Genomic DNA, 26,285 nt, shown 5'->3' with positions numbered 1-26,285 from the left:
CCAACAACTCCACTATAAATCAACTCTTGGTCTCTTTAATCCTGCTTCAGAATTAGGGCTACATTACTTACATCCTTCTTATAACAGATTCAAATTACAAAGGAAATGCTCTAATACAAGTTTATTTCCTTTTTAAAGACAAAAACAAATAACACTTAGCCCTCAACAAACTTCTATTTAGGCAATACTTAATAAGTGGACGTGCATGAACAGCATTACTGTTATTCCAAAGGATATATAATTTACAGAGTGCATTTGTTAGAAAGAAGTTAACTGCTCTTTCCTTTATTCACTTACTCTCACCAGTTAGTGGGGATTAAAGCCGTATCTCCTCCTATTCCCTAATCTACCTGCTACAGGGAAAAATAGCAAGTGAGAGAGAAGCAGACCTAAGGTTCGGGTAGCCTGCATAGAGGTGGATGTCCCATCCAACTCACAGTCTGATAGGCTAAAATTAGGCAACCAGATATTTTACATTAGCTTTAGGATCACTTCTGTTACCCCATCTTCTCTTTCAACCCCCTGAAACTCATTCTCCTCCTGCAACAGAAAATGATATTTATATATCCATTTCATAGTGAGTTTCACACATGAAATAGAAAAAAAAAACCCTAGGACTCTTTTGTTAAAGCAAATTAAACTTAAACAAATAATAATAAAAATATCTTAATACAAAACTTGCTAATTCAGAACACTTACAAAACTGCTACTAGCTGACATACAACTGAAAATTCCCACCTCTGGATTTGGAATAGAATTTTTAAATTTATGTCTTGAATGTCACACTAATTGAGGCACTTGTAAAATACTCACTCTTACAAATGGTCCATTACCTCCATTAGTTAATGGTAATACTGTTTGAACAGAGTTTATATGTTTTCTAAGATGAGCGTACTTCATATTTGCCAGGCAATGTCATTGTTAAAAACTGACTAGTTTAAGAGAAAGTTTGCTGGAATAATTTTATGCCTGTCATGTGAAACAGTTCAACTTCAGGCTGAAAAATAAATTTTTAAATGCACAATGTATATTTCCTGATCCCACATAAAAATATGCACATTTTTAATATGGAACCAAGATACTGTGCAGAACCATGCAGCATAAGATAGTGCTGGGGCCCAGAAGTGTCAGGGTGTGTGTGTTAGGAAAAAGACTACTCTCCCTTCCCTGCCCCACCCCATCACTCAGCCTCCCTTCTATGGTGGTTGCAGTGCGTATTGGGAGATTTGATTTCTCACATAACTAGTTGAAATGAGAGAAAAGAGGGCCATGATGTGAACCTATCTGACATACACATGCCAGTCCTGCCTCCAACACCCAGACACTAATGCCCTACCCACCCTAGATATAATCCTTGACACAAACAGCTCCTTCCAGAGCCTTAGCTAAAGGAGTTTGAGAGTTTTGATGTGGAGGGAATTCTGTGCAGAAATGATTGAAATTCTGTCTGGAATAAAGCAGACCATGTGCCTGCAAGAGAAACTTGCAAGGATCAGGAAGGGATCCTTCTCACATTCTGGATATGGGACTTGGGATCTCCTTTCTTTGAAGGATCTCACTTAAGTGTGTCTTCACTATTGACTGAGTCTTGGTATGCTGCAGTCCTTTTTGAGTACATAAACATGAGGGAGCGTAATTTGTATCTGCTTGCTTCAGGCACAAAATTAGCTTGTTACGACATTGCTCTCCTCCCCCCCCACCACCCATTTTTGAACTGCCTTGGGTCACCAAGTCTTCCTGAATTGTCAAAATGGGTCCCTGTCTGAAAAAGATTGGGAACCACTGGTTTAAGAGGAGTTCTTGGAACAAACGTAACAGATAGATTAGACAGATACAGGAGTATTTGACTCAGTTCCCTTCAGTGAAGAAACTACTGATCTGAGAAAAATGAGAAAGGAATGGTGCAACAGCTGGAATGACCCTCTTGAAACACCAAACCTGTGCCATCGTTTGGAATTTGAGCTGTAATGGACAACAACCAAAGCATATTATTGTAGTTTCTCACTCAACCAAGTCACACAGTATCTCATTCAACATGTAAATCAGCTCACAAAGCAAAACCCTAATGAAGTAAGTCAACAGGAGCTTTGCTAGCTTCTCAGAGAAAAAAAACCTATGAGGAGTCGAACAAAAAGGAGTTAACAGTCTCAAAAACACTGAAATGTTGAAAGGCAGCTGATCATCTCATGAGCTATTTTTGCACTTTTGGACAAGAAACAGAAGTTGCTACTTGATATTTTTAATTCTTGCATAGAAACAATGTGCATACTCAGGCTGTGGAGCCAAGCTGAATTGGTTGCTCTATTCAAACCGCATTAAGAAGCTAATTGCAAACAGCTACTGACCACTATTCCTACTCTGCTCACCCTTCAATCTATATGACCAGATAATGGGAAATAGTGCCAACAGCAGAAAGGCAACCACTTGATGATGAAGCTGGTTTACATCCAGGATGCCAATACTGTGGTTAAGTTACAAACTTTATATACCCAAGACAGCTTTGAAATCCGCAAAATTACAAAGGCCGTGTTTATTCATCTGTCAGTAGCTTACAACACAGAACCATCATGCACATCCACTGCAAATGGGAGGACTTTTGAGAAATAGCAAGATGATTCAGGTTGTCTCTTCTCTGCCTTAAAAAAAAAAAAAAAATCAACAGTTTGTCAAGATAATCAGGAATGTCAATGCAGTACTCAGCGGGATGAAGTACCCCAAGGTCCAATGCTATCACACTTACTTTTTAATGTAATCACAAATGACCAACCAGAATTTCCTGACTTGCAAAGATTCATTTATGCACATGACCCTCACATTGCTACCCATTTGGAAAGATCTGAGGACACTGTATGTATTCGAACTGGCTTCCTGAATGCACTTGGAGAAGACCATCACACTGTATATGGTTCCTGAAGGCCAAACTTCGTAAGAGGTACTATGTGCCTTCCAACTGAAGTACCATCCAGCTAAGCAAAAACACCAGAGAAGCTGAGATGCTACAATCTCCAATCACTAAAAACTTCCTCCGTACCTTGTGCTCACATTAAACCAAATGCTGACATTCAAAGAGCACACAGGGAAGCTGAAAAAACAAAACTGAATTCTGAGAATTATGTGCTCCAGAAATGGACCAATATGGGAAACTAACCCCAACAGACTCAAAAACACAAGCTTACAACACCAAATCTCCGCTGTGGTTCTCAGCTGCAGCGTACTGGAGCCAGGCCAAAAAACTAACAAAGAACCTAATCAATCCACAGGTTGCGGCAGAAACAAAACTCGATTCAAGAGTACAACAGCTGGGCCCATGCCAGCGTCAATACACGGAAGTCCAAAAGGAGCTTTGCCCCTACAAGTCCCTCAGCCTGAAAAAGACACGGTGCGAGGCCACAGACTGGCACAAGGGCCGGGAAGGCGGATGACCCTGGAGAAGGCGGGTTCCTTCAGCGCCCGGACCTCGCACACAGGAGCCCCAGCTCAGCTGAGCGCAGGGCACAGTCTGGTCACGAGGCAGATGCCGATGACTGACCCAAATGCCGATGGGAAGAGCCTGGGTGAACACGTCCCACCCAGGGTGTGAGACAGACGTGTTGACGTCCCACCCAGCCTCAGCACCCTGCTCCGCCTCCGGCACCCACGACTGCGAGCCCCTCGCCAGCCCGCCTCACCCCGCTCCCCCGGGCTCCAGTCGGGGACTGGACGGGACACGCACCAACCGCGAGCAGAGCGGCCTCCAACCGCCCCGGTGAGCGATGCGTCGGGGGTGTGTGAGGAGAATAAACCGTCCCCCGGATCGGGCTCAGGAGCCGCGCAGGGACCAAGAACCGTCCGCGCGCGCTCACTAGCTCCTCCCGCCTCTTCCCGCTACAATTCGAACGGCCGCGACAGACCCGCCCATCAGCCACGCCGGGGGTGCGTGTAAAGTCGCCAGGGCAGTGGAGCGGCTCACAGCTCCGCCCTTCAGGGTGGGACGCTCTAACCACCCCTCCGCGAGCGGTTAACCCGGAGGGAGCCGCCGGCGGCTGTGCTTGTTGTGCGAGGGAAATTCATCCCTCCCCCGCAGCGAGAATGGGCTGATCCGCACGGGGGACAGGGTGCGGATTCTGCGGCTGGAGGCGCGGGCACGTGGGATAGTGACGCCAGCTCTCTGGGCTGCAAGTGGAAGCCGCTGGCCTGCGTCGGGCTGCTCGCAGTCCTTCTGCCGAGCCATGCGGGACCCCAGAAACCCCGCCCCCGTCCCGCGGCGGAGCCTGAGGGAGGCGGCAGGGCGGCCAGCGGCGTCCGCCCTTTACGTAAGGCTTCCCTCACCGCTGGGGCGGGGCGCGCTCCTGCCAATGTCAACAGCTACGGAGACGCGGGTCTGCAGTGAGCGCGGAGCGCACCGGAGCGGGGGCTGTTAGCGGGAGTCGACCTCTGAACGCGTTATAAACTGACCACGCGGGGTTTGCTTTACGGGCGGCTGTGGGGTCCGGGCCAGGAGAACTGCTGCCCCGGGAGTCTGTTAGCGCCTCTGGAGGCGCCGCAGGGCTCCTGGCTGCCTTTCCTGAAGTGGCTTCAGGGAGGAGCGTAGTCACTCTTAAAACTGCGGAAGACCGGCTCGCACAGGGCCGCTCTACCAGGGTTTGATTCCCCCCATCGCCAAATCACAACTTCCGTGCAGGGGGATAAATGTTTATTTGTGCATTTAGTTTGATTGCCTACATCTGAGTGGCATTATCCCCACCTACTGAAAACCAGATCAGAACAAGTTAGAAAACTGCTCTGGCAGCCGAACCTTTAAAGTTGGGTGTGTTAAGTCCTTTATTTGCAATGAAATTAGAGCTTTAGAACGAGTATGTCCAGTCCTTATGCAAGTACTTGCACGGCTTGAAACGTGAAAAGTCCATGTGGAAGCATGAGTTCCATGTTTGCCTGTCACTGCTTTCAAGGTTTTATTTGGAAATTAAATCCAAATATGGGTCAGAGTGGCAACCTAGGATAGGATAGTTATTTTTGCTCAGATTTTTTCCACTCCCTCTCTTCCTATGAAGTAACAGGTATAAATGAAGGCAAAGTATTGTGTATCACTGTGTTTACACTACTAGATAAATTTTGAATTTAAGGCTGTTAGCTCTATATTACCAGGTGACTCTTTTCACTGTAAATACCATTAGCTTGATTTAGGGTGCACTAGTATCAATATCATAGTCAGTCTCTGCTGCATATAGTGTCAAGCTTAAATTCAGAAGTTCAATTAAAGGCCAGTGTAGAAGCTCCAGGTCTTAAAATTGAATTTATTAGCTACCAGAGGTGCCTTGTATATAATCCACAATGCTCCTCAGTGTTCTTCTCTGGTTTCCAGGTGTGCAGGAATTAGGTAAAGACCCAGAGTTTCAAATCAGGATCAGGAAACTGCAAGAGCCTGAGAAATGTCTTTCTTTGTTATTAGTGCTGAGAGTGCATCTGCCTATTACAAATAGCCTCAGTACAGAGTTTGCAGTTGTCTCTATGTTTGGTATTTTTTTCCCTCAACTGCCTGCTGCCAGTGGCTGCCTACTGCACTATATGGCAGCAAGGCTTTTGTAAGAGTCTGAGAAACTTCTCAGCTGCTTACATTTGTGTGCACCTCCTTCCCCCTTGTGCCCCAGGCAGTGTCTTTCCTGCACTCAGCCACATCACATGGGTAGCCCCCAACCCCATAGAAGGATGGGCCTGCCCTTCTGTGCTGCCCAGAGAGCCAGGTCCTGGCTTATGCAGTTGGGGCTCCCAGGGCAAGAAAGAATTTCAAGCCTTGCAGCAGCTGGGTGGGGGGAAGTCTTCACTGTGGCTAAGATTCAGGGGACTACAACTGCCCCCCCCGACCACCAAAAATATTTTAGGGGCCTTTCTGCCACTAGAAGAGCCTCCCCTAGCAGCTAAGATAGCTGGGCCATTTCTGCTGCTGGGGGGACAGCAGCAGGGGAGTCCCCCCAGGCAGCTAAGATATTCAGGGACTTGATGCTGCCAGGGGGCAGTCTCCCCAGGCAGCTAAGATATTCAGAGGCTTGCTGGGGGGGGCGGGGGGGAAGGGGGAGTCTCCCCAGGGGCTAAGATTTTCAAGGGCAGTGGAACATTTTAATTGGCTCTACAGTCATACACACAGCCAAAAATATTTGGGGGCTTGCTCCCACTTAGACACCTGCTGCTTTTTGCAAAATATATATTTTTTTTTCCATGCTTTGATCCCTAAAAATACAGGGTGGAGGTCTATTTGAGATTCCTGTTATAAGTTCACTGTATGGAATTTCCACTACCGTCTTCCATGTTGGCAACGTGTGTGCAGAGAAGAGAGATGATGTCTTTTTCCTAGCTTTTTCTATCCTTTTTCCACCCCTTCACACAGGAAAGAGTGGGTGGAGGGCCTGTTGACAAGACAGGCTGTCCCTGTGTTATTTTTGGGTAATGGATGCAATCAGAGGTGGTGGAGGAAACTCAACAGCTGGATAGCCAAGAACACCTTCCCCTCACCAACTTTTTCCTCCAAAAACTTTATCTTCAAGTTTTTCAGGGTCCCAACTTTTTTTGTGGATCTGATGCAAATCATGGGAGGGGGAGTAGTCAGCAGATGGCTTGTTGAAAAGCATACACTTACTGATTTGTATGAAATCCTAGATAATTCAGTTACTGGTGCTCAGGGCTCCAAGTTAACAAAACTTTGCCATTGCTGTGGCTGCCCTACTTTTCCTTCCTTCCACTGGAAAAATTAAACAGTTGAGAAAAATGCAGTGTGGGAAAATGTCGAATACCAGCAAACATACCCAGAATGCTACAGGGATGAGGGAACTGTGGGATAGGTTCCCACAATGCACTGCTGCAAGTGTTTGCCAGTTGAGTGGGGCAGCAATAAGTCAACTTTGTGAAGAGCACAGGGGGAGGTGAGGATGATCAAAAATCAAGTTTATAAATTCCAGTGTTATAAAATTAATTCAATTTCTCAGTGTAGATGCAGCTGAAGTAGAACTTGATTAATAAATGTTAATGCACAAAAAGGAGGTATGGGGAAGAAAGTGATTGAACAGCTAAATGCAGGCTCAGTTGCATTATCAACAATCCTCTAGTGGTAGAAAAGCACAGTTGCTACTTTAAAAGTTACACAGTAAGCATAGTCAAAACAAAAAGCAGTCAAGTAGCACTTTAAAGACTAGCAAAATAGTTTATTAGGTGAGCTTTCGTGAGACAGACCCACTTCTTCAGACCATAGCCAGTAAGCATAGAATACACTTGCAACCCTCACATACCTCAAATTGTGTCTAGGACAAGGAGAGCTTAGGTTGGGGCCGTGCGGGGAGGTGTTAAGCCTGGGATGGGTTAAGGCAGCAGAGGTGGTGGGAGGGTGCAGTTGATCTGGGGCTTGCAGAGGGTTGGACCCAGGCAGCAAGGGGTTGAGCCCAGCCAGGGAGTTGGAGCCAGGGCTGTGGGAAGAGGTAGGTGGGGGGGTGGAGTTGGAGCCCTGTGAGCCAGGGGTTAGGATCCCCTTGCTCAGGTTGAAGCCAGAGCTGTGTGAGCTGGGGCCATGATATTAGTGGGGTTGAATGGGGTGAACCAGCACAGGGATGTTAGCTGGGGTCAGGGGGTAGAGAGAGTACAGCAGCTGACAGCTGGAGCCCTGCATGCCCTGGCAGCTGACCAGCCAGTGCACGCTGGGGGGCAGGGCGAATGTCAGCACATTAGCTATCTGCTTCTTACCTTGAAAAATAAGCGCTCTACTCAGATGAAATGCAGAAATATTTATTTTCATTTCCTTCATTGGTTTTGGAAATTGTTTTGGTTTATAAAAGCATAGAAATAGCCAACACTAAGCAAACATTTAAACTCCCATGTAACAAGTTACTTGATATTCCAAGAGTTTCAATTTGGATTTGTGCAATTAGGGTACACATGAAGTTATATTAAATAGTGCATTACAATCACAAATTTTAGTGCAAACCTTGTGCTTGTATTTTACATATATCCATGTTTCCAAAAAAAAAACAAACAGTAATGAATGCTAGTGGTAAATGTTTCTGTCACAAGACTAAATTTGCAATTTGCCAAACAGTGGACCAAGATTTTATTTATAGCATTTTAACGTGTGGAAATTTGTTCAGGAGAAAGTCTAGCTCTCCCCGCTCTGCAAGCTTGTCTGAGCACTTCCAATTGCTAGAAAGCATGCCTCAGAAAAAAAAAAAAATAATAATGCTTTCAGCTGCCACGCCTTTTAATCAAGAGACAACTACTCAAACATTGCATCAGACAGCTGAGGGATAGGACAAACTATTCTGTGTTTAGAGCACCTGGCATGTTAATGGAACAAAGCAGATTAAGTACACTAGGGTCCATTACCGGAGTCACTTGGCGAATGCAAGGTGTATGTGTACCTGGCCATTAGCACAGCCCAACTTCTTGTATGGTTTCAGTCTTCAAACAGCAGTCTTTTTCCAGGGGTTGGTTCCATTTACACAACTAGGTCTGAAGTTTGTGTTAAATATTTTTTGTTATGTTAATGAATTAGTTGCCACCTTCCAAATGCAGAAAAATTAAACTAGTTTAGAGAGCCAATATCGCATCATTCACCTCTTGCAAAAGAGTATTCTCCCTGGATTGGCATTCAACACCTAGATTACACAACAGTAAGCTTCTGTGTTCTCTCCACAATGTGGCATGCTGAAGCAAGTTCTCTTCAAAGTGGCATGGTCTGACACCATTTTAGGGCTAATGCAAGAAGCAGTGTTATCAGCTATAGCATTTTATTTGATGAATAGCTGTTTCCCCTGCTGTATAATATAGCCTCTCCAATACACTAAATCCTTCAGCATGGACAGCTACAAAGTATCCTGCAAGCAGGAACATGCTGGCTACAAGAAAGCCTCAATTCCCCGGTTAACAAAGAGTCACATTTTTGGTTGAGGAAGTCTTGAATAACTTAATCACACAGTTACATTTACAGTTTAAGGCTAATTTTGAAAATTGTAGGTAACCATAAAAGTGGCCTGCAACACAACTGGACAGTAAGGCAATGCTCCATCTTCTTCAGTATTCCTATGGCAAGTACCCATTTGTGTACAAGTTAATGATCACACAGTTTCCTTCCCTATGTTTGCTGTAGTCAGATTACACATATGAAGGCCAACTGTAGACACTGGATGTTTGCCACCTCTCTTCAAGCCATTTCCCCCTCAGTTACATCCTGATACTAGTATAGAGTTCATCAATCTGTGACTTGAAGTGTTTTTGCAGGTCTCGCCGCTTTGTCTTCAACGTTGGTGTCAACAAGCCATTTTCAACAGAAAATGGCTCTGTGCTCAGGGCAATGCCTTTGACCTGGAAAATGAACAGCTATTAGCCTAAAAATGCATTTTACTTTGTTCAGGGAGAAAGGGCTCACAAAATGTGGTACAGTTATTATTTGGTACAGATATTATTTATTAGCCCACTTAGAGGGTGAAAGAATGTTAGTTAAAAGTAGTTTCTGCATAGTCACGTTATGCAGATACTGATATGGTTAGACGCAAGTAATGAAAGTTGAGTTCAATTCCAATTGCACAAATGTTACTTAATTTCTCACCTGTTCAAATGACTTCAGACCAAATTCTTTCCCAACCTTCAACATGTCTTCCAAAATATGTTTTTTGACATCCTACCGTGATTAAAAAAAACATAACATATTATATTCTAAAACTTATAACTGAAGAGACCAGTAATTGGTTTCTGTATTTTAAGAACACTTACCTTGTTTTTGCATAACTGTTCATATGAACCTTCAAATCCCTTTTTCTTGGCCCAATTAGACAAAATCTCTGCATCTGGTACTACAACAGCTATTAAAAAGGCCTCAAAAGGAGGAAAATAAAAAAGGCATAAGTTTGCTAAACAAACATTTAACAATTTCCTGGAAGTTGCCAGTGCTCTACCAATTGTTACTCTTGTGTAGAGATTGATACTTCCATAATTAGCTACAATAAGCTTTGCTTCCTAGAGTATTTTTGTAAACATTATAGCTGGGTCTACACTACAGAGTTCTGTCAACAGAAGAGGCCTTCTGTCGACAGAACTAGGGTGCGTCCCCACTACAGCTGCATTCTGTCAAGAATCTGGTGACACAATGCAGTAGTTTTCCCAGCAAAGTTCTGTTATGACCATACAAGGCATAGTGCCTCTGTCAGCAAAGAATAGCTGAACTGCTTTAGAGGGCCTGCCCTCTGTTGACAAAGGGCTTCTGGTTCATTGGCTGCCCTGTTTGCAGTGCTTTCAGTTTGTTGTTCTGTCAGAGGGCTGGGCAGTCTGGCTGCTTTGTAAACAGAGGGCATTGCAGGGAGAGGTTTTTCAAGTTAAACAAAATGCTGTTCTCCTCCCACCCCCCCCCCCCCAAAAAAAAAACCCACTACCACACACACCACCTCTTTGGTTCCACTGTTTCTCAGCCAGGGGTACATCAACTCATTTAGATACTTGCCTAGTTTTTACAACAGGCTACATAAAAACACTAGTAAACTCAGTAAAATCTAGAAGTTCATTCAGACTGACTTGTTTCTAGTGCTTCATGTGGCTTATGCTGAAAGGTAAGTACAGTATTTCTATTCCAATTCATTTACTTTTCTTTTCAAGATGTTAAAAAGTCAGCAAGTTTCCAGTAGCAGTCATATTTTTACATGTTTTTGGAACTAATTTTTAAGCGAGGTGTAACTTGGTGGTATGCAAAACAAACCTGACTCCTGAAGAGGGAACAGTAATCTGGAAAGGTTGAATGGCACTTGTTTCAAGCCCTCAGATCTTAGTTTTCTCAGCTAGTGGAACACATACCCTTAGGGAGGTATGCAAGATAAGTGTGTGTGTGTGTGTGTGTGTGTGTGTGTGTGTGTGTGTGTGTGTGTGTGTGTGTGTGTGTGTGTGTGTGTGTGTGTGTGTGTTGGAGGGGTGTACTTTAAAAAAGTTGAGAAACTCTGGTCTATTGTGTAAGCCCCAAACACACCAAGGGAATGGGCTTCAATACAGAAATAAAAAACCTCCGTGCAATCGTACACCTCCTCTTGTTCTCCCCCACTATCCCACGCTGGAATCCATACAGGAGGTATCAAAACTAAACACCCATATTTGTAGGGACCTCATGACAGAAATCCTCCCTGAACCACCTCTCCTGGAATTCATACTAACCCCAGCTTCTCTAAGCTCATCAGAAGCAAGCTTCCTACAGACCAAGAGGCACCAGACCTTTCTTGAACAGATTCAATCCTATAGGCATAGCTCCACTGTTTCATCAAAGCCTCAGCTCATTACCTCCCCAAAAAAACAACTTTCAGGGTCCGTGGATCATCTGCATGCCCATCATCTGTGGTGTACTTCATCCAATACATTAACAAGACAAATCAACACACTCCCAAATTAGCTCACACAAAATAAAGACCAAACTACAGCTAAACTTTCACAAAATGATCACTATATCTGACCTCTCAGTTCTTATTCAGAGTGCTGTACAGGTTCTTTGAAACAATGAGCCTGGGAGCTTGAACTCCTAACTTGGCTAGACATCAAAAAGGGACTGAACAAAGGCACTGTGCTTGATGATAAGTAATCTATAACCCAGTCTCCCCCTGACAGGTATGGTGTTAACTGGCCGCTGCATTTCAGAGTGGAAATATTAAGCTATTTGTGCTAAATCTGTTCTACCCTGTAACACTGAGTATATGTCCCAGGCCTGAAGAGCACTGTGTAGGCTTCAAAGTCTCTCAACAGAAGCTGTTCCAATTCAAAAATATTTATATATATATATATACGTACCATATCTTCAGCCACCTTGCCTACCAGATCTGGAATAAGTTACGCAAGTGATGCTTTTAAGACATCAAAATTGAATTTAAAGTCCAATGTCGCAATTAGGAGATTAAGATTTAACCCAGTGTCTTTTTTTTTTTTTTTTTTCTTTCAAAAACTAAGGAAATTGAATTGATAACCATACCTAGCATTTACATCTAGTTGGAGGATGCCTACCTGCAAACTTTCTCCATAGACAAACACCTGAGCAACAGGTTCACTTCTCATATACACATTTTCTATTTTCTCTGGTGCTATGTACTCTCCCTGGGCGAGTTTGAATATGTGCTTTTTCCGGTCGATGATCTTTAAGGTACCATTCTGTGGGTTAAGATAATTTCTTTTGAGAGAAGGCAGGCATTCATGAATCATCTTACGAAGTTTTAGGAACACTATGGCCGATTAAATATCAGTAAATGCTTAGGGTAGCCCAAGAACCAACCAGTAACTTAATTCATTGCAAACCTGTAACTGAAGTAACTTTTGCCTGAATGTACCCTTGATTTAGAGACTGTTCAAATTTTTGCTCATCTATTTAACAGATCACAGGTACTCACTGTTTAATACACTCTAAAAGGAAAAACACCACAAGGAAAGGAAGGCAGATAAACTATTCAAATTATTAGGTTAGATAATTGATCAAGTGTGTTTTGTTCACTGAAACCTTAGCTGATGAGAGAGAGAGGAGGAAAACACAGGAGTCAGACAAACATGTAATTTGTCCCTGCGCACTTATGAACAGTTTCAATGCTGATACTGCCAATAATCCATTTTCTTGCTCCAACCACTGATCTTTTCCATAGCATAGCTAACAGATTCGGTACCAGTTAAGCACTACCTGCTATTTGTTTCCCCTGTGGTCTTATGCTTGGTGTTTTCATCCAAGGGGGGGGAACCCACAACACAAACAAACAGACCCAACCCTATCTTGATAAATTGCACAAGGTTTCTTAAATGGCAGAGTGAGAATCTGACTTTGTTAGCCAGAGTATTGAACATACATAAGAAGAGAGAGAAATGTATATAGGACATTTGGACCTATGGTACTCGATGCAACAACTCCAATAAATTAAAATACTAGTCTTCAACACTGCAAGTGTCTCAAATCTGGAATAAATGAGGGTGGATGAAAGGCTGGATATGAGTAAACAGTGTGCCCTTGTAGCCAAGAAGGCTAAGGGCATATTAAGGTGCATTAAGAGGAACACTGAGCAGATCTACAGAAGTAGTTATTCCCCTCCATTCAACATTGGCGAGGCCACATCTGGAATACTGTCTGGTTTTGGGGCCCCCAGTATAAAAAGGATATGGATGTGCTGGAGTGGGTTCAGCAGAAGGCAACAAAAATGATTAAGGGGCTGGAGCACATGACCTATGAGGAGACGCTGAGGGATTTGGGCTTATGTAGTTTACAGAAGAGAAGACTGAAGGGTAATTTAATAGCAGCCTTCAGCTTCCTGAAGGGGAGCTCTAAAGAGGATGGAGAGCAATTGTTCTCAGGAGTGATGGATAGCAGAATAAGGAGCAACGGTCTGAAGTTAGAGGAAGAGGTGTAGGTTGGATATTAGGAAAAACTACATCACCAGAAGAGTGGTGAAGCACTAGAATTCGTTACCAAGAGGTGGTGGATTCTCCATCCCTAGAGGTTTAAGCCCCAGCTTGTCAAAGTCCTGGTTGAGATGACTTAGAGGGGGTTGATCCTGCTTGAAGCAGGGGGCTGGACTAGATTACCTCTTGAGGTCCCTTCCAGCCCTAGGATTCTCAGAGCATTTTGGTATTTCCCGACGCTTCAGTGGCATCACATAGTGGGCAGACTGGGGTACTGCTATTCCCCCCACCAACTTCTGATAAGGGAGGTTAGTGCTTTGTTCCTGTTTCAAGCTTCATTTATAGTATTTTACAACAGAACATCTCAAAGCACATTTGCAAAACACAAACTGAGCCTTAGCCCTTCAGCAACTCTGCCACTGACAGCCTAATAGATGCAGTTCACTACTAAAAAATGTTTAAGCAATACAAACTGACTTACTGGTAGCCATTTTCCAACATCTCCTGTGTGGAGCCAGCCATCTTTATCTAGGGCTTCTGCTGTTTTTTCTGGATCCTTCAGGTAGCCTTGAAATACATTTGGCCCTTTCACACAGATCTGAAATGAGTTTGTTCATCAAGACTGATGTGCAACAAAATTAGTCAAGATTTTAGCAAAAAAAGACTGTTCTCAGAGGAAGCTCTTGTTTCTGCTATTTGTCTGCAGAAGCATCAGAATGAATTAAGTTTCTAAATTATAGCCACAATCTCAGCCCAGGAGAGTTCTTTTATGTAGGACAATAGGGTTATTAAAACAATAGCAAATGCCTGTTTACGCTCAGTTGCATAAGCATACAACTATTGAGGGTGAACGCGGTCCAGCGTCATTGATGCAGCATGACTTAAGATCCCTAGCAGAAGTTCATTTATGTGGTAGCTAATAGTTAAACAAACCACAAGAGCCATTTTTGTCAAGCATCCACTAATCTCAGTGGCTTCAAATATAAGGCTGTTTGATTTTACCTCACCAGGTGGCTAAACATTGCACAAGGACCCTCTGCAGATCTTTTTAGCAACCTTATACATCCTTAAACGTTACTCACCTCACCCTCCCCTTTGACAGCAAAATAATTCATTTCTTCTACATCAACAAGCTTTATGAGACTGCACGGCATTGGCGCTCCAACATGACCTTTAATAGAACAGATATTGGCCTTAAATAGCACCTCTATGTTCAGGTTGCTTACCAGGGCCTTCAAGGTTACCATTTTAGGAGTAGTGAAAAAAGAAGGACTGGCTTTCCATCCACTGGATCACACTCTGCACAACAGCACTCTTACTAAAAGGAGTCAACACAGTTTAGATCTGACAATGTGATGCTGGGCAAGTCAAGGCAATCCTTCCCCTGTGCACATCCCACAAAACACACACACACGGACTAGTCTGAAGGAATCTAATATAAGGGAAGGGGCTGAAGTGGGGATAAAAGTATTCCAAGAGAAGCGCACACTTTGTCACTGAGTAGCCAATATAGTATCAATACCACAAAGCAGTAATTTGGAGTTTTGTTTTGCAAGGAATGGTCTAACGTTGCAGGACATCCCTGTGGAAGCCAACTGAGATTTCTAAGAGCTAGACCAGATTAAGATACTGCAGTCTTATGGTCCACTGGGACATGACCTGCTACATCATTAAACATATTCAGAGTTTTGCCAAGGGATGTGTATTATGCACCATTCTTCGAAGCAGGATGCTTTTGACATTTAAAGTTGCTATAAATTCATATTGAAGGCTATCTGGGTTAGCTCACCACATGGCTAGAGGTTGTAACTACATCAGAGAACAGGAGAATGCTTGTCTGCCTCAAGAGGAAAAAAACGTCCTCTACTGTAGACAGCTGATTCAAGTTCTCTGGAAATCTAGTTTCTTTACTGTTACTATGGGAAACTATGACACGTTTCAACTTCCCTTAAAGCCACAGGAAAAAAGCCACATGGTTCAGCTTTGTAACATGTTCAAAGTGGTGGCTTGCTTCTTGTGAGATCTTCAAGCAACCCTTTGCCTCTGGACTTAAGGAAACAAGTAACCCAATACAGTACTTCAGCAGCAGCTTAGGAAGTCAGTAAGTTATGTCCACAATGACATATGGAATACAAGACTAATTAGTTCACTTTATTTAAAAAAAAAAAACCACCACCACAAAGCCACGAAGCCATACCAGCTGTCCAGTCACCAGGAATTGTCAGGGAGCATCCAGCTGTGCATTCAGTTTGTCCATAGCCTTCATAGAACTGTGGAATTGAAAAAAAAAAAAAAACAAATTCAACAAAAGGACTTCAAATTGAAACAAAGTGGCCAATATCACAGTAGAAGGGAGAAATTTAATTGTCTCTTTAGTTTGGTGAAGTTCAGCTTTAAATTGTGTAATTTAAGTATACTGCCAAGACAGAAATTCTGAAGTTTAAAAAAAAAAAAGCTACCTGAAACCATCTACTGAAATTAGTGCTTTAGAACTTAAGTGTGAAGTGTCATAGAGGGTAAGCACTGTACACAGCATACCATTGTTTGCACTTGTGTGGTGCTCTTCAGAAGATGTAAGCGTATTACAGTACTGTCATATTAAACCTACCACCACCAAGAGGGAATTACCATAGGTAACTAAGCAAGTAAGCATGTAACTATTTTAAGATAGAAAAGAAGCACTGCTGACCAGAGTTACAAAGGCTACACAATATGGTTAAATCTCAGCCAAAACAGTTTTCAAAAACAAATTCAACATGGCATAAATGGATGCCACTTACCTGCAACTGGTGGGTCTCCCAGATGCGTGGTCCCCTAGCTGTATTCCACAGGTATGCCTGAGCTAGAAAATTTGTAACAAATATAGCCCATGCATATACAGCTACTTTCATTGTGCTTTAAACAGAGGACAAAAGGAATAGCTCAGATAAACAACTCTCCAGTTTCTTCAATCGGGGAACATATGGTGGGCAGTAGAATACAGCTAGAGCCTGCACATTCTGGAGACGCTCCAGTTACAGGTAAGTATCCTCCATTTCTTCGGGTTCTGGTTCCTTTGTATATTCCGTATCTGGAAGATAGGCACGCAGTATCCAATAGCAGGAGAGTAAGAGAATGCAGTTGGTATGAATATCTAAAAGTACAGATATCAAAACTGCATATGCCAAAGCATCTTGATAGGACACAATGCTTCAAAAGGTGTATGATGCTCCAAGTAGCTGCCTTACAAATATTATAATGTATGAAACAGATGCTGTGGAGGTGACTAGTGCTCTTGAAGAATGGGCCATCATCCCATTTTGGGGAGGAAGACCTGCCAGCTGAACAATGTATCCAGAGATCCCCTTAGTGCAGGGTTCTGCAACCTGCAGCTCTTTAAGGACTTCTTTGTGGCTCCCAAAACTAGAATTGCAAAGTAAAAACCCCTCCTGATTATTTTTGATAAAAGGTGAACATCTAAAAGCCCAACAATTAACAATTCATATAAAATGTGTCTCAAAATGTTGGATAACTTTCCCTTTAATATGTGCAGTACATCGTGGGATATGATATATCTGTGTTTTGATTAAGTTGCTAATAAAGTCTTGATTTTGAAAAGAAAGCTTGTGGCATTACTGCTGTGCAGAGCAACACACATTTTAAAGAAAACTAATATTAAATTTGAAGTTAACTGGCATAATTAAATAGGTTCAGTAGCAAACATCAGAGAGATAGTACAAACACGTTAAGTGCGAGGAAATAGAATAAAGAATGTGAACATCCTGCTGTAAATATGTATCAAATGCATGCTGTTCTTAAAATAGGGGTTACAAAAAAAAAAAAAAAAGTATGGTTTGACATTATGTAGGGTCATCTTGTATTTACATGCCTTGCAGCCCTTGAATTGACCTTTTTACTGAATTAAAAAAAAAAAAAAAAAGGGCTCTTCTTGCTTTCAGTTACTGACCCCTGCCTTAGTGGGTCTCTGGACTGCTATAGCAACACAGTTGCATTACCAACATGTAGTTTGTGTTCTCCAAATTTAGTTTCCTTCTTTTCAGAACAAGGTTAAAGGCCAGTCTCATGCTTCCATGGGGGGAGAGAATACTGGTAAGTGAAAATGCAGGTCGATCTGAAGATTACCTTGGGCTGCATTGCAGATTGGAGATAAAGGGAGATTTTTGCTTTGTGAAATATGGCTTACGGCAGATCAGCCATGGGCATCCCCTCATCTGGCTAAGGTGAGAGCAACTAAGACTGCAACCTTCACGGAAAGGTGAGCCATGGAACATGTAGCTCTCAGTTCAAAGGGCGGTTTGGAAAAAAGCTCAGAATGTCAAATTTAGGTCCCATGGTGTGCACATAATCACTGATGGGAAGGTACTAATTTCAGGATCAAGTTGTGGTAGGAGTAAAGAGAGCAGCCCTCCACTAGGGTGGAAGGGCACTTATTTCTGCCTGCAGGACTTTCAACCACTTAACAGAAAGCCCAGACTTTGAGGGGCAGGAGATGGTTTGTGTTTTAAGACTCATACATACACACACCAATTATGGTGATGCAGTTAGGTGTAACATACAGAATTACAGTAAACTTTCATATCTGGCATTCTATCATCTAGAACTCTCAAATAACTGGCATTTTAACCTTAAGTAAGTTTTAGTTACGATTTCCATACGTACAATGTTGTAAAAGTAAATACAAATAAATACAGTACAGTAAACACCCGCCCCCCCAAGATATATGTGAACTTGAGTTCACATATCTCAGGTTAATGTGATAGTGGCAGGGAGCTAGTGACAGAGGGCAGCACGCCAACCACTCATAGGAGCAGGGAAACTGTCCAATGTTGCTGTGCTAGTCAGTTTCCTTGCTCCAGCCAGGAGTGGGGATACAGGCTAATTAAGTTTTCCAGATCTCCTCCACTTGCTGGAGCCAGGAAAACTGACCAAGGCTGTTGTCCTGGTCAGCTTCCCTGCTCCTCTCAGCTGCCGCCCCTGCCAGGGGTGGCAGAGTCGGGCTGGAACCCCACAAACTGCTCCTGTCAGGGGCAGCAGCCAGGCGCCAGCTCCCCAACCATTCAGTGTTGTGTTAACCAGAGATTTGCACAACTCAAGTGCATGTATTTCAGGGTTCTACTGTATGTGACAGAACATCATTTATAAAGATCCACAAACTAACTCGGTCTAATGGGTGCAATGAAGATACCCCTGGTCCTGTTGTGGTAAATCTTCCAGAGAACCTCAGTAGCAAAGGCAGGCTTGATGTGATCCATCTAGGATTTTTAAAAGGGCATTACCACCTCTGGAGTCTGGACCTAATGCTCCTCCAGAACAGAAGAAACTGAATGAGTTTGGAGGCAAACAGATCCCAAGACTGTGTACACCACAGGTGAGGTTTTTCCATCATGACATTTTCCCACTGGTGGTCTGCAGAGGTGTGCCTGCTGAGATTGTCCCAAAGAGTATTCTGCATTCTTGGTAGGTATGTTTCTGAGTGTTCTGGTTCTTGGTGCAACAGCTCCATAAATTCCCTCTTCTTATTTATGCAGAAATTGATTAAAAAAGTCATGACTGCCTGGATATGATGTTCCTGCTTGAGGGGAATGAATGCATTTTAGGCTGCCAGAATATTAATATACACACTGGCCTCCCATGGAATCCACATGTCCTGTAACTGGTTGTATGGACACCCAATCTTATGAGGGATGCAACCATGAATATGGTTGATGGGAGGGAGGGGACTCCTGCTTTCATTTATTCCTATTCCTCTTATGGGAGATGTAGTGTGGCCTTCTGCCATATTGCTACCTTGAACTACACATTGTCCTTATCAGGTGAAGGAAACAGACCAAAGCCAGGCCTGTATACAGAAGTGGAGGCTGGCAAGTGATATCGTGTATGTAAACATGTCCATATGGCCCAGTGGGCAGGAGGGACGGAGGACCCCAACTGTGGTGTAAGGTCTGAGGAGAACTTGGTTTATCAGGCTGCCCCCAGACTGACATCTGTTTATCCTGGACTCTGCAGAAAAGGCATAACTCCTATAATCATTGCTGAAGTCAAGTGGATTTGCTTTTGGTCATATAGATTTTCAATGATGCCAAAAGGTAAAGGAAGAATAGACTTAATGGCTACCTGTTAGGACTCATTCACATACAAGAAGGGGCAGCTATTTCATCTCACCTGGGCCATTGCCACAGAGCAGACTTTCACGAGGACCCAGGGTAGCATTGCTAGGCCCAAATGGTAGGATTCTGAACTTGTACCGTTCTCATCCGATCATGAACATGAGCAGTGTTCTGGGGGGAACAGTGAATATCCACACAAAAGCAAGCCTTTTCATGTCAAATGCTGCAAACCACTGTTCTCCTCTGGGAGGGAATTACCAACATTTTGATTTGCAATTGAAGGTACTTCACTGAAACAAGCAGCCCTGTCGAGGTTTCTGCACTGAATCTTCATTTTTAGGAGTCAGCATACCAGAATAATCCTGCATCTCCCCTGCTCCACCCCCATAATCCATCTGTTGCTGACAAGCTACACTCCTGTAGCAAGGAAAAAAAATACAACCCAAGTATTCACATGGTCTGGTTAAGAATATTTTTGCTGACTGCCAATTGCCAGTCAGCTATAGTTCCAGCTAACTAAGAGCATTATACTCCAGCAACATTGACAAATGTGGTTGTACGTTGCTTAAGAGATTCCAAGGTCTGAAGGGGCCATTGTAGTCACTAGTCTGAACTCCTGTATAGCACATGCCACAGAAGAGCCCAACTCTCCTAGAGCATACCTTTTCTAAAAGCATCTAGCCTTGATTTAAAAAGCTGTCGGTGAAAGAATCCTCCACAACTTTTAAGTTGTTCCAGTTGTTACTCGCTCATTTTAAAAAAAGTGCCTGATTGCCATCCTGAATTGGTTTAGCTTCAACTTCTAGTCACTGGACTGTTATGTCTCCTGCTTGGCTGAGGAGCCAGTTACTTCCAGTGCTTACTACAGAAATAAAAACTCTGACTCTTAATTGTTATCTCCAAGGGTGGAGGGTGTTTTAAATTGCCATCCTTTTAAATGATCCCTGAGTGAAAACAGGGATAATTCAGCCTCCTACCAACAAACACTGATTACCGTGATCCAACTGAAGCATTTGAGATTTGCTTCCAATTTCAAGGAAACTTCGCTAGAATTTGAGATTTACATACTGTCTTTAGAAGAGTGAATTGTAAAAACTGGTCAAATTTGCATGGAGTTGATTGAGGTTTTTCCTTCTCAAATCTCATATCATGAGCAGCATTTTTTCCCCCTCTTTATACTACAGTGACACTTTAGGGATGCTGCTAAGAACAAGACACCAAAGAAAGCAGTTTGATTATCTGACAGATCTAGTAATAAGAATGAGTTGACTTGAGGTGTAACTTAGAAATGTGTCTTTCTGCCACAGCATTCGTGTACCATTCCAAAATCATTAGTCCCTAGGTATTACTCTGTCGCCACTGCCCCCAGGGTGTTCCCTTCCTGGAATATATTGCATTAGAGCAGCGTTTCCCAAACAGCGTTCCATGAGATGTGAATGGGAATTCAATGAAAAAATTTTGATGCTAGCGATATTTTTCCTTCTAAATACGAATGTGTGTATTAAACATACCAAGGTATTTGAACAGTATTCAGATTGTAGGCATAGTAATAATTATAACACATTCATCATAGTATACTTATTATGCAGCTCACGCCAAAACAGTCAATTTGGATTGTTTCAGCACAAGTTGCGTTCAGAGAAATCACATGTTGCTGCACATGAGGAGCCAACTCTCCAGCATCATTAATAGGTTTGTGATGAAAAGATGACAATTTTTTTTAATGGAAAGTGTGGGGTTTTTTGTAAAAGTTTTTACTTTCCAGTAGTTTTCTCCAAAAACAAATTCATAAAAAAAAAAAAATTAATTTATAAATACTTTTCTATAGCTAATTTGTTTTGCATTTCTTTTCCATAAAAAGTTTTTAACTTTAAGGAAGGACAGTTTTGTTTTGTTTTTTTCCCTTTTCAAAACAATATTGTCCTTTATCATTCTTTTGTACAAAGATACATTAGCCACCCTTCTTTCAACTATTATATTGATGTTCTGTTTGGGTGTGCACTTACTCCTCCTATCAGGAGATTAGCCGTTCATTCAGATGGATTTTCCTCTTATTTTTTGCTCTTTGTAAAATAAGACATCTTTTAAAATCAACTTTTGAGCATTACATGTACCAATTTTTTGGTACAAAAACCTCCACACACATGGCCTGCATGTATGTGTGCAGTCGATATGTTTCAAGTTCAGAAGCGTTCCCCTGGCCAAATTATTTTGGGATACGCTGCATTAGAGCATACTGACCAAAATACCAGAATTCCTAGAGCAATTGTTAGTGAGCATATTCCAGCCAGCATTTTAGGAATGTACTCAATGCTCAGACATGCAAGCATTCTAGTCTCTGAAACCCAAGCTCACCTGACAACCAAGAGCTGCCCTTAGGAAGGTCAATACACTTGCAGACACAGGAGCTGCTCCAGTGACCATTAGTTTTACTCTTCCTCCCAGACTTGCCTACAGAGACAAGTGTAGAGACAGACAAGGTGTTCAGGATACTAGTAGCACTTTATTGACATAGGTCCTCCCCGCCCCGCTCCATCAGAAGTCCTCCTCCCTCCCTCCAGCAAGAGTCACAAGAGGAACCATAGGGATAGACACTCCTGCCTAGTTTGAACAGGTAGTCTGTTCAGAAGGATGATCTAACTGTCTTGACATGCTTCAGCCCTATTCACTTAATTATCTGCAGCCATCCATTTTCTGCAATCACTACCCACAAAAGCGCACACAGTGCACCTATTGCATCTCTGGCACAGACTCCGCTAGAGGCATACAGATCCCTAAGCCATTAAAATTTAACTTTGCAGCAGCACTATCATAGGGAGAACGGGCATGAGGGAGTGAAACTGGTCCAATCACATAACATCTTAGTATGGAGAGGGCAGTCAGTGGCACAGGAAATTAAAAAAAATCAACCTTCAAAAACAAAAGCACAAGCAAATAGCTTACTTTGCTTTTCCACATACAGCCAGGGGTTCCTGAGTGGCCAAAACATCCTTCACTCAGACTGAATGGTGTCACAGCTAAATCACTCAACATAATTTTGAATGATTATAGTCTAACGCCTACACCTCAGTTACTAGAAAGTGCATTAGCTACATCTAATGACCTTGAAATCACTGTATCAGATATCTTTTAAAAGGTGCTGAGCACCCAGAGAGGATGCTGTAGGAAGTTTCCAGGCTTTCTGCGTGCGCGAAACTGTGAGCCTCTTAGGGAAAGGTTAGTCTACTGGGGTATCTCTTCACTATAAGAGGGGAGGGAGAGAGGAAAAAAGCTTGCTGCAGTTGATCTGACCAGGTTAAGTTTAGTGCACTTATTGGGGGACGTGCTTAAAAGGGAAAACAAAGATGCACAACTTACAGGGCACCTCCATCAACCACAGTACTTCTGTCCTCCATTAGGAGTAAGGGAAGTCAATGGGAGAACAGGCTCCCGTTGGCCTCCCTTAGTGGAGAGGGCATGGAAGCTCAAATTAGGGTACAACAACTCTAGCTACCTACTCAACACAGCTGGAATTATCTATCTAATGCAACCCTTCCCCGTCGTGTAGGCCTGCCCTCAGCCTACTGAAGGTCTAAGGTGTTCGTACAGCACACAACTATCACAGTGTAGAGAAGATAAAGTTTACTCAGCTATTCTGTATTAGTTGTTGCACTTTGAACAGGCAGATTTGTTTTAGGACAAATCTATTTCATAACATTTCTTTGCATTAGAACTAGTAAGAAATAATCCTCCAAAGATTTAGAGCATGAGAATTTTTATATATTAACAGAGACAGTTTCAAGCATGCCTGTATTTTGCGGAAGATCAGTTTATCCCACACACTGTTCTTCCTGATTACACCACTTCTAATTTCAGCTTCTTTCCTCTTGGAAGCAAAGTCCAGGATCCACCTTTTTAGTGAAGTATTGGCTTGTCCAAAGATCTAAAATGAGTAAGAAAGCTTGTATTAAAGAGTCATAGGACAGTATTTCTTCATTCTTATGGCAGAAGAAAAATTTACTCTCCTCTCCCCACAGCACAGTAATTTGTCTCAGGAGCCTTTACAGATATGAAGCCTGAAATTTGGAGGCTAGAGCTTATCTACACAACTACTTAATTCATAGTAAGCTCAGGTGTAAATGTACTATACATTAGCCTGATTCTCCCTAAGTATTCACACAGACTCAGACATGCACCAACAGCTCTTTAATGTTCATCTACACTACTATGGAGGAATTGCTGGTTCATGTCAGCAGCATTCATAAGAAGATTCAGCACAGACTAGAATGTTGTCAGTTTACTCCCCAGCCTGCAATGACATAAGAGTTTATGGAGCAAAGCCCTAAGTGACTTGCTCAATGCCACTCAGGAGGTACAGCTGCGCTAGTGATTTACAACCCAGGTCTGACTCAATCTGGTCACCACCAGAACAAACTGCCTTTCTGGGGGATCTTTAACAGAGAGCCATTAACTATACTTTGAGTCCTTCCACAAACAGGTTAACAATGCTGTACATACACGCACATGCTTTACAAGTTAATGATGCATCCTAGAGTTTGGCGACTAGCAAGTCCTATTGCACTACTGGCATAGTTTTCTGAAAGTAGTTTGCAGTTTAGTTTGATCAAGGTTTAGCTTAATGCTACTGGACTTACTTTGTCAAACATCCTGTTCAGTAATCGTGGTACTACAGGAAATACAGTTGGCTGCAGGGTTTTTAAATCATCCATGAGTAGTCTGATATCCCCCTGGAAGAACCCTATCCGAGCTCCGTGGCAGAGCATCACACACTGTTAAGACAGTAAAACTACTTTTAATACATAAATTATAGTTAAAGAAATATTCAGAGCAGGTTAAAGCGATGATCCAGTATTTGTCTTGACAGCACCCCTCTCCCCATGCCAAGTTTATCTTAAAAGTCTTCCCAATTGTTATAGTGCAGCTGAGGGGAAGGAGCCTCTGGAGAAGTATTACAGGTCAAAGTAGGGCTGGAAAATGAAGCACCAAGGGGAGACCGTAGCTGCACAGGCAGGCCAGGGACCTTAACACATTGGGGTAAGGCATGGGCAGAGCTGAGCAGCAGAAGTGAGTCATGGTAGCCAGACAGCACGAGCCAGGGATTGAAAGGCTGTACTTCTGACTACACGAACTCTGGACACACAATAAAATACTGAAACCAAATATGAAGCAAGGCATCTGTTCCTATTTACTTGGCTTCTCTACAATAGTTCAAGAAATTCCTGTATCTGCAAATAAGGTAGCATGTTCAGTCTGAGACACAATATGGAGTCTTGTCTTCACCACTTATTTTATTCTTCTGCCTGTTCGGTTTACCCTGCCTGTTCCATAGGAGGATGGATTGATGGGCTGGAGGTCAAGGTGGACTTGAGGCATTTCTACTGTTGCCAGAATTGTCCCATCTTCTTCCTCCTTGAGGAAAGCAAGCTCATCCCCCACATTTGGGCTAAAAACAACGAAGGGAATATTAGGACTACACTGAACCCTGTTTTTTCCCCCCCATCTCTAATCCCAACTCCTTGTTATAGTTTATTCCGTGTCTGCAGGTGTCCCTCCTCACCTGCTTCAATCGTCTCTGTACTGATTCTTGCTGTTATCCCTGTAACTTCTCCTGTGCAGATGTCTATGCTTTTCTTTGCAGGTCCTCAAAGCTTCTTCCCTGTGCCCACTTACTGTACAAGCTCAGCATCCCTTACTCCACACCAAGGGATGCATACTTGCCCAGCACATCCACAGAGGCAGGATCACCGATCACCTGCATACAGGTGTCTGTACACTTAGCCTGCTGCATTTATTGGTCTACACTTCCTTCAGGTAACCAGAATCTCTGCAACTTGAGTTCGGTTGGGTTTACAAGACTCGGGACCAACTTTTCAATATGAACGGCACACTGACAGTGGCAAAAGGTTGGGAAACCCTGATCTAGGGAATGCCTCTTCTTACTATAAGTTTCAGGAGCCTGTTTCTCCTAACTTCAATTATTTTCTTAATCACTATAGCCACTTGCCCTGTGTGCCTTACCTCTACACTAGAGAGCCACTCTTAGCCTTTGGGAACTTGCATTACAACAAGCACAATATTCAGTGCACACTGGAATATTTGTATGGTTTGGCATCTTCTAATCCACATTAGCCACCAGTACTGGAACCAGGCATGCTCCTTGAAGTAGTTTCCATCATATACAGGTTTTACAGTTTGATTCAATGGCTCTCAGCATCTCCACTATACAACCTGCTCGAGCACCAGTAAGTGTTTGTGTAATTAAACCCATAATTCCAGACTATTTTTATCAGTGTGGTTCTGTCAAATCCCTTATCCCAAAATTAGGGTCCCTAGGACATTGCCAAAATACCAAATAGCATGGCTTAGCAGCTCCAAGTTTAGTAGTTTTTAAAAACACGAATGAAAAAAGTCTCAGTCACCCTTCCAATAATCTCATTTGTCCACTAGGACATCACAAGCAAAATATCCCACCATAATTTCCTGGTAATGGGATTCTTTGAACTAGTGGCAATTTTCCATAGAGTTTAAAATTGACTTTGCATATTTTGCAAGCATTACTATTTGTAGATTATTATAGCTAGGGGCAATTTAAATGAAGAACACAGTACTTATTTCAAGGCAGTACCAGCTGTGTTAGAAAAAGATTCACACCCAGTGTAAGTAATTTCAAAGAAGACAATTATATGTAGGGCACTGGGAGGAAAGAGTATTAATGCCCAGTACATGCTTCATTCCTGAAATTAACTTTTCAGAAAATGTAAAGATATCAGCTATCAGGGAAGTAAAATCCTAGATGTTGTCTGGATAACTTGCTTCCTTCTGACA

At 42.8% G+C, this 26,285-nt stretch overlaps 1 protein-coding gene across 2 annotated transcripts in view; it reads right to left on the bottom strand.

The window, feature by feature from the left end:
- Positions 1–7,730: 7,730 nt before the first annotated feature.
- The window catches only part of ACSL1 (acyl-CoA synthetase long chain family member 1), a 59,100-nt gene continuing 40,545 nt past the window's right edge, over positions 7,731–26,285 (bottom strand). For both annotated transcript variants that reach the window (XM_074992936.1, XM_074992937.1), the window contains exons 12-21: positions 24,095–24,229; positions 23,248–23,382; positions 21,816–21,911; positions 15,551–15,623; positions 14,436–14,524; positions 13,835–13,951; positions 11,983–12,126; positions 9,727–9,828; positions 9,563–9,634; positions 7,731–9,318 (exon numbers count right to left, since the gene is read on the bottom strand). In XM_074992936.1, the coding sequence (XP_074849037.1) occupies positions 9,178–9,318; positions 9,563–9,634; positions 9,727–9,828; positions 11,983–12,126; positions 13,835–13,951; positions 14,436–14,524; positions 15,551–15,623; positions 21,816–21,911; positions 23,248–23,382; positions 24,095–24,229 (1,104 nt within the window). In that variant the 3' untranslated portion in view covers positions 7,731–9,177. The remainder of the gene's footprint in view (positions 9,319–9,562; positions 9,635–9,726; positions 9,829–11,982; positions 12,127–13,834; positions 13,952–14,435; positions 14,525–15,550; positions 15,624–21,815; positions 21,912–23,247; positions 23,383–24,094; positions 24,230–26,285) is intronic.

This window comes from Carettochelys insculpta, chromosome 4 (genome assembly GCF_033958435.1).
Source record: "Carettochelys insculpta isolate YL-2023 chromosome 4, ASM3395843v1, whole genome shotgun sequence".
Taxonomy (NCBI): domain Eukaryota; kingdom Metazoa; phylum Chordata; order Testudines; family Carettochelyidae; genus Carettochelys; species Carettochelys insculpta.
The sequence above is the reverse complement of the archived record's forward strand: the minus strand, read 5'-3'. Positions and strand labels throughout refer to the sequence as shown.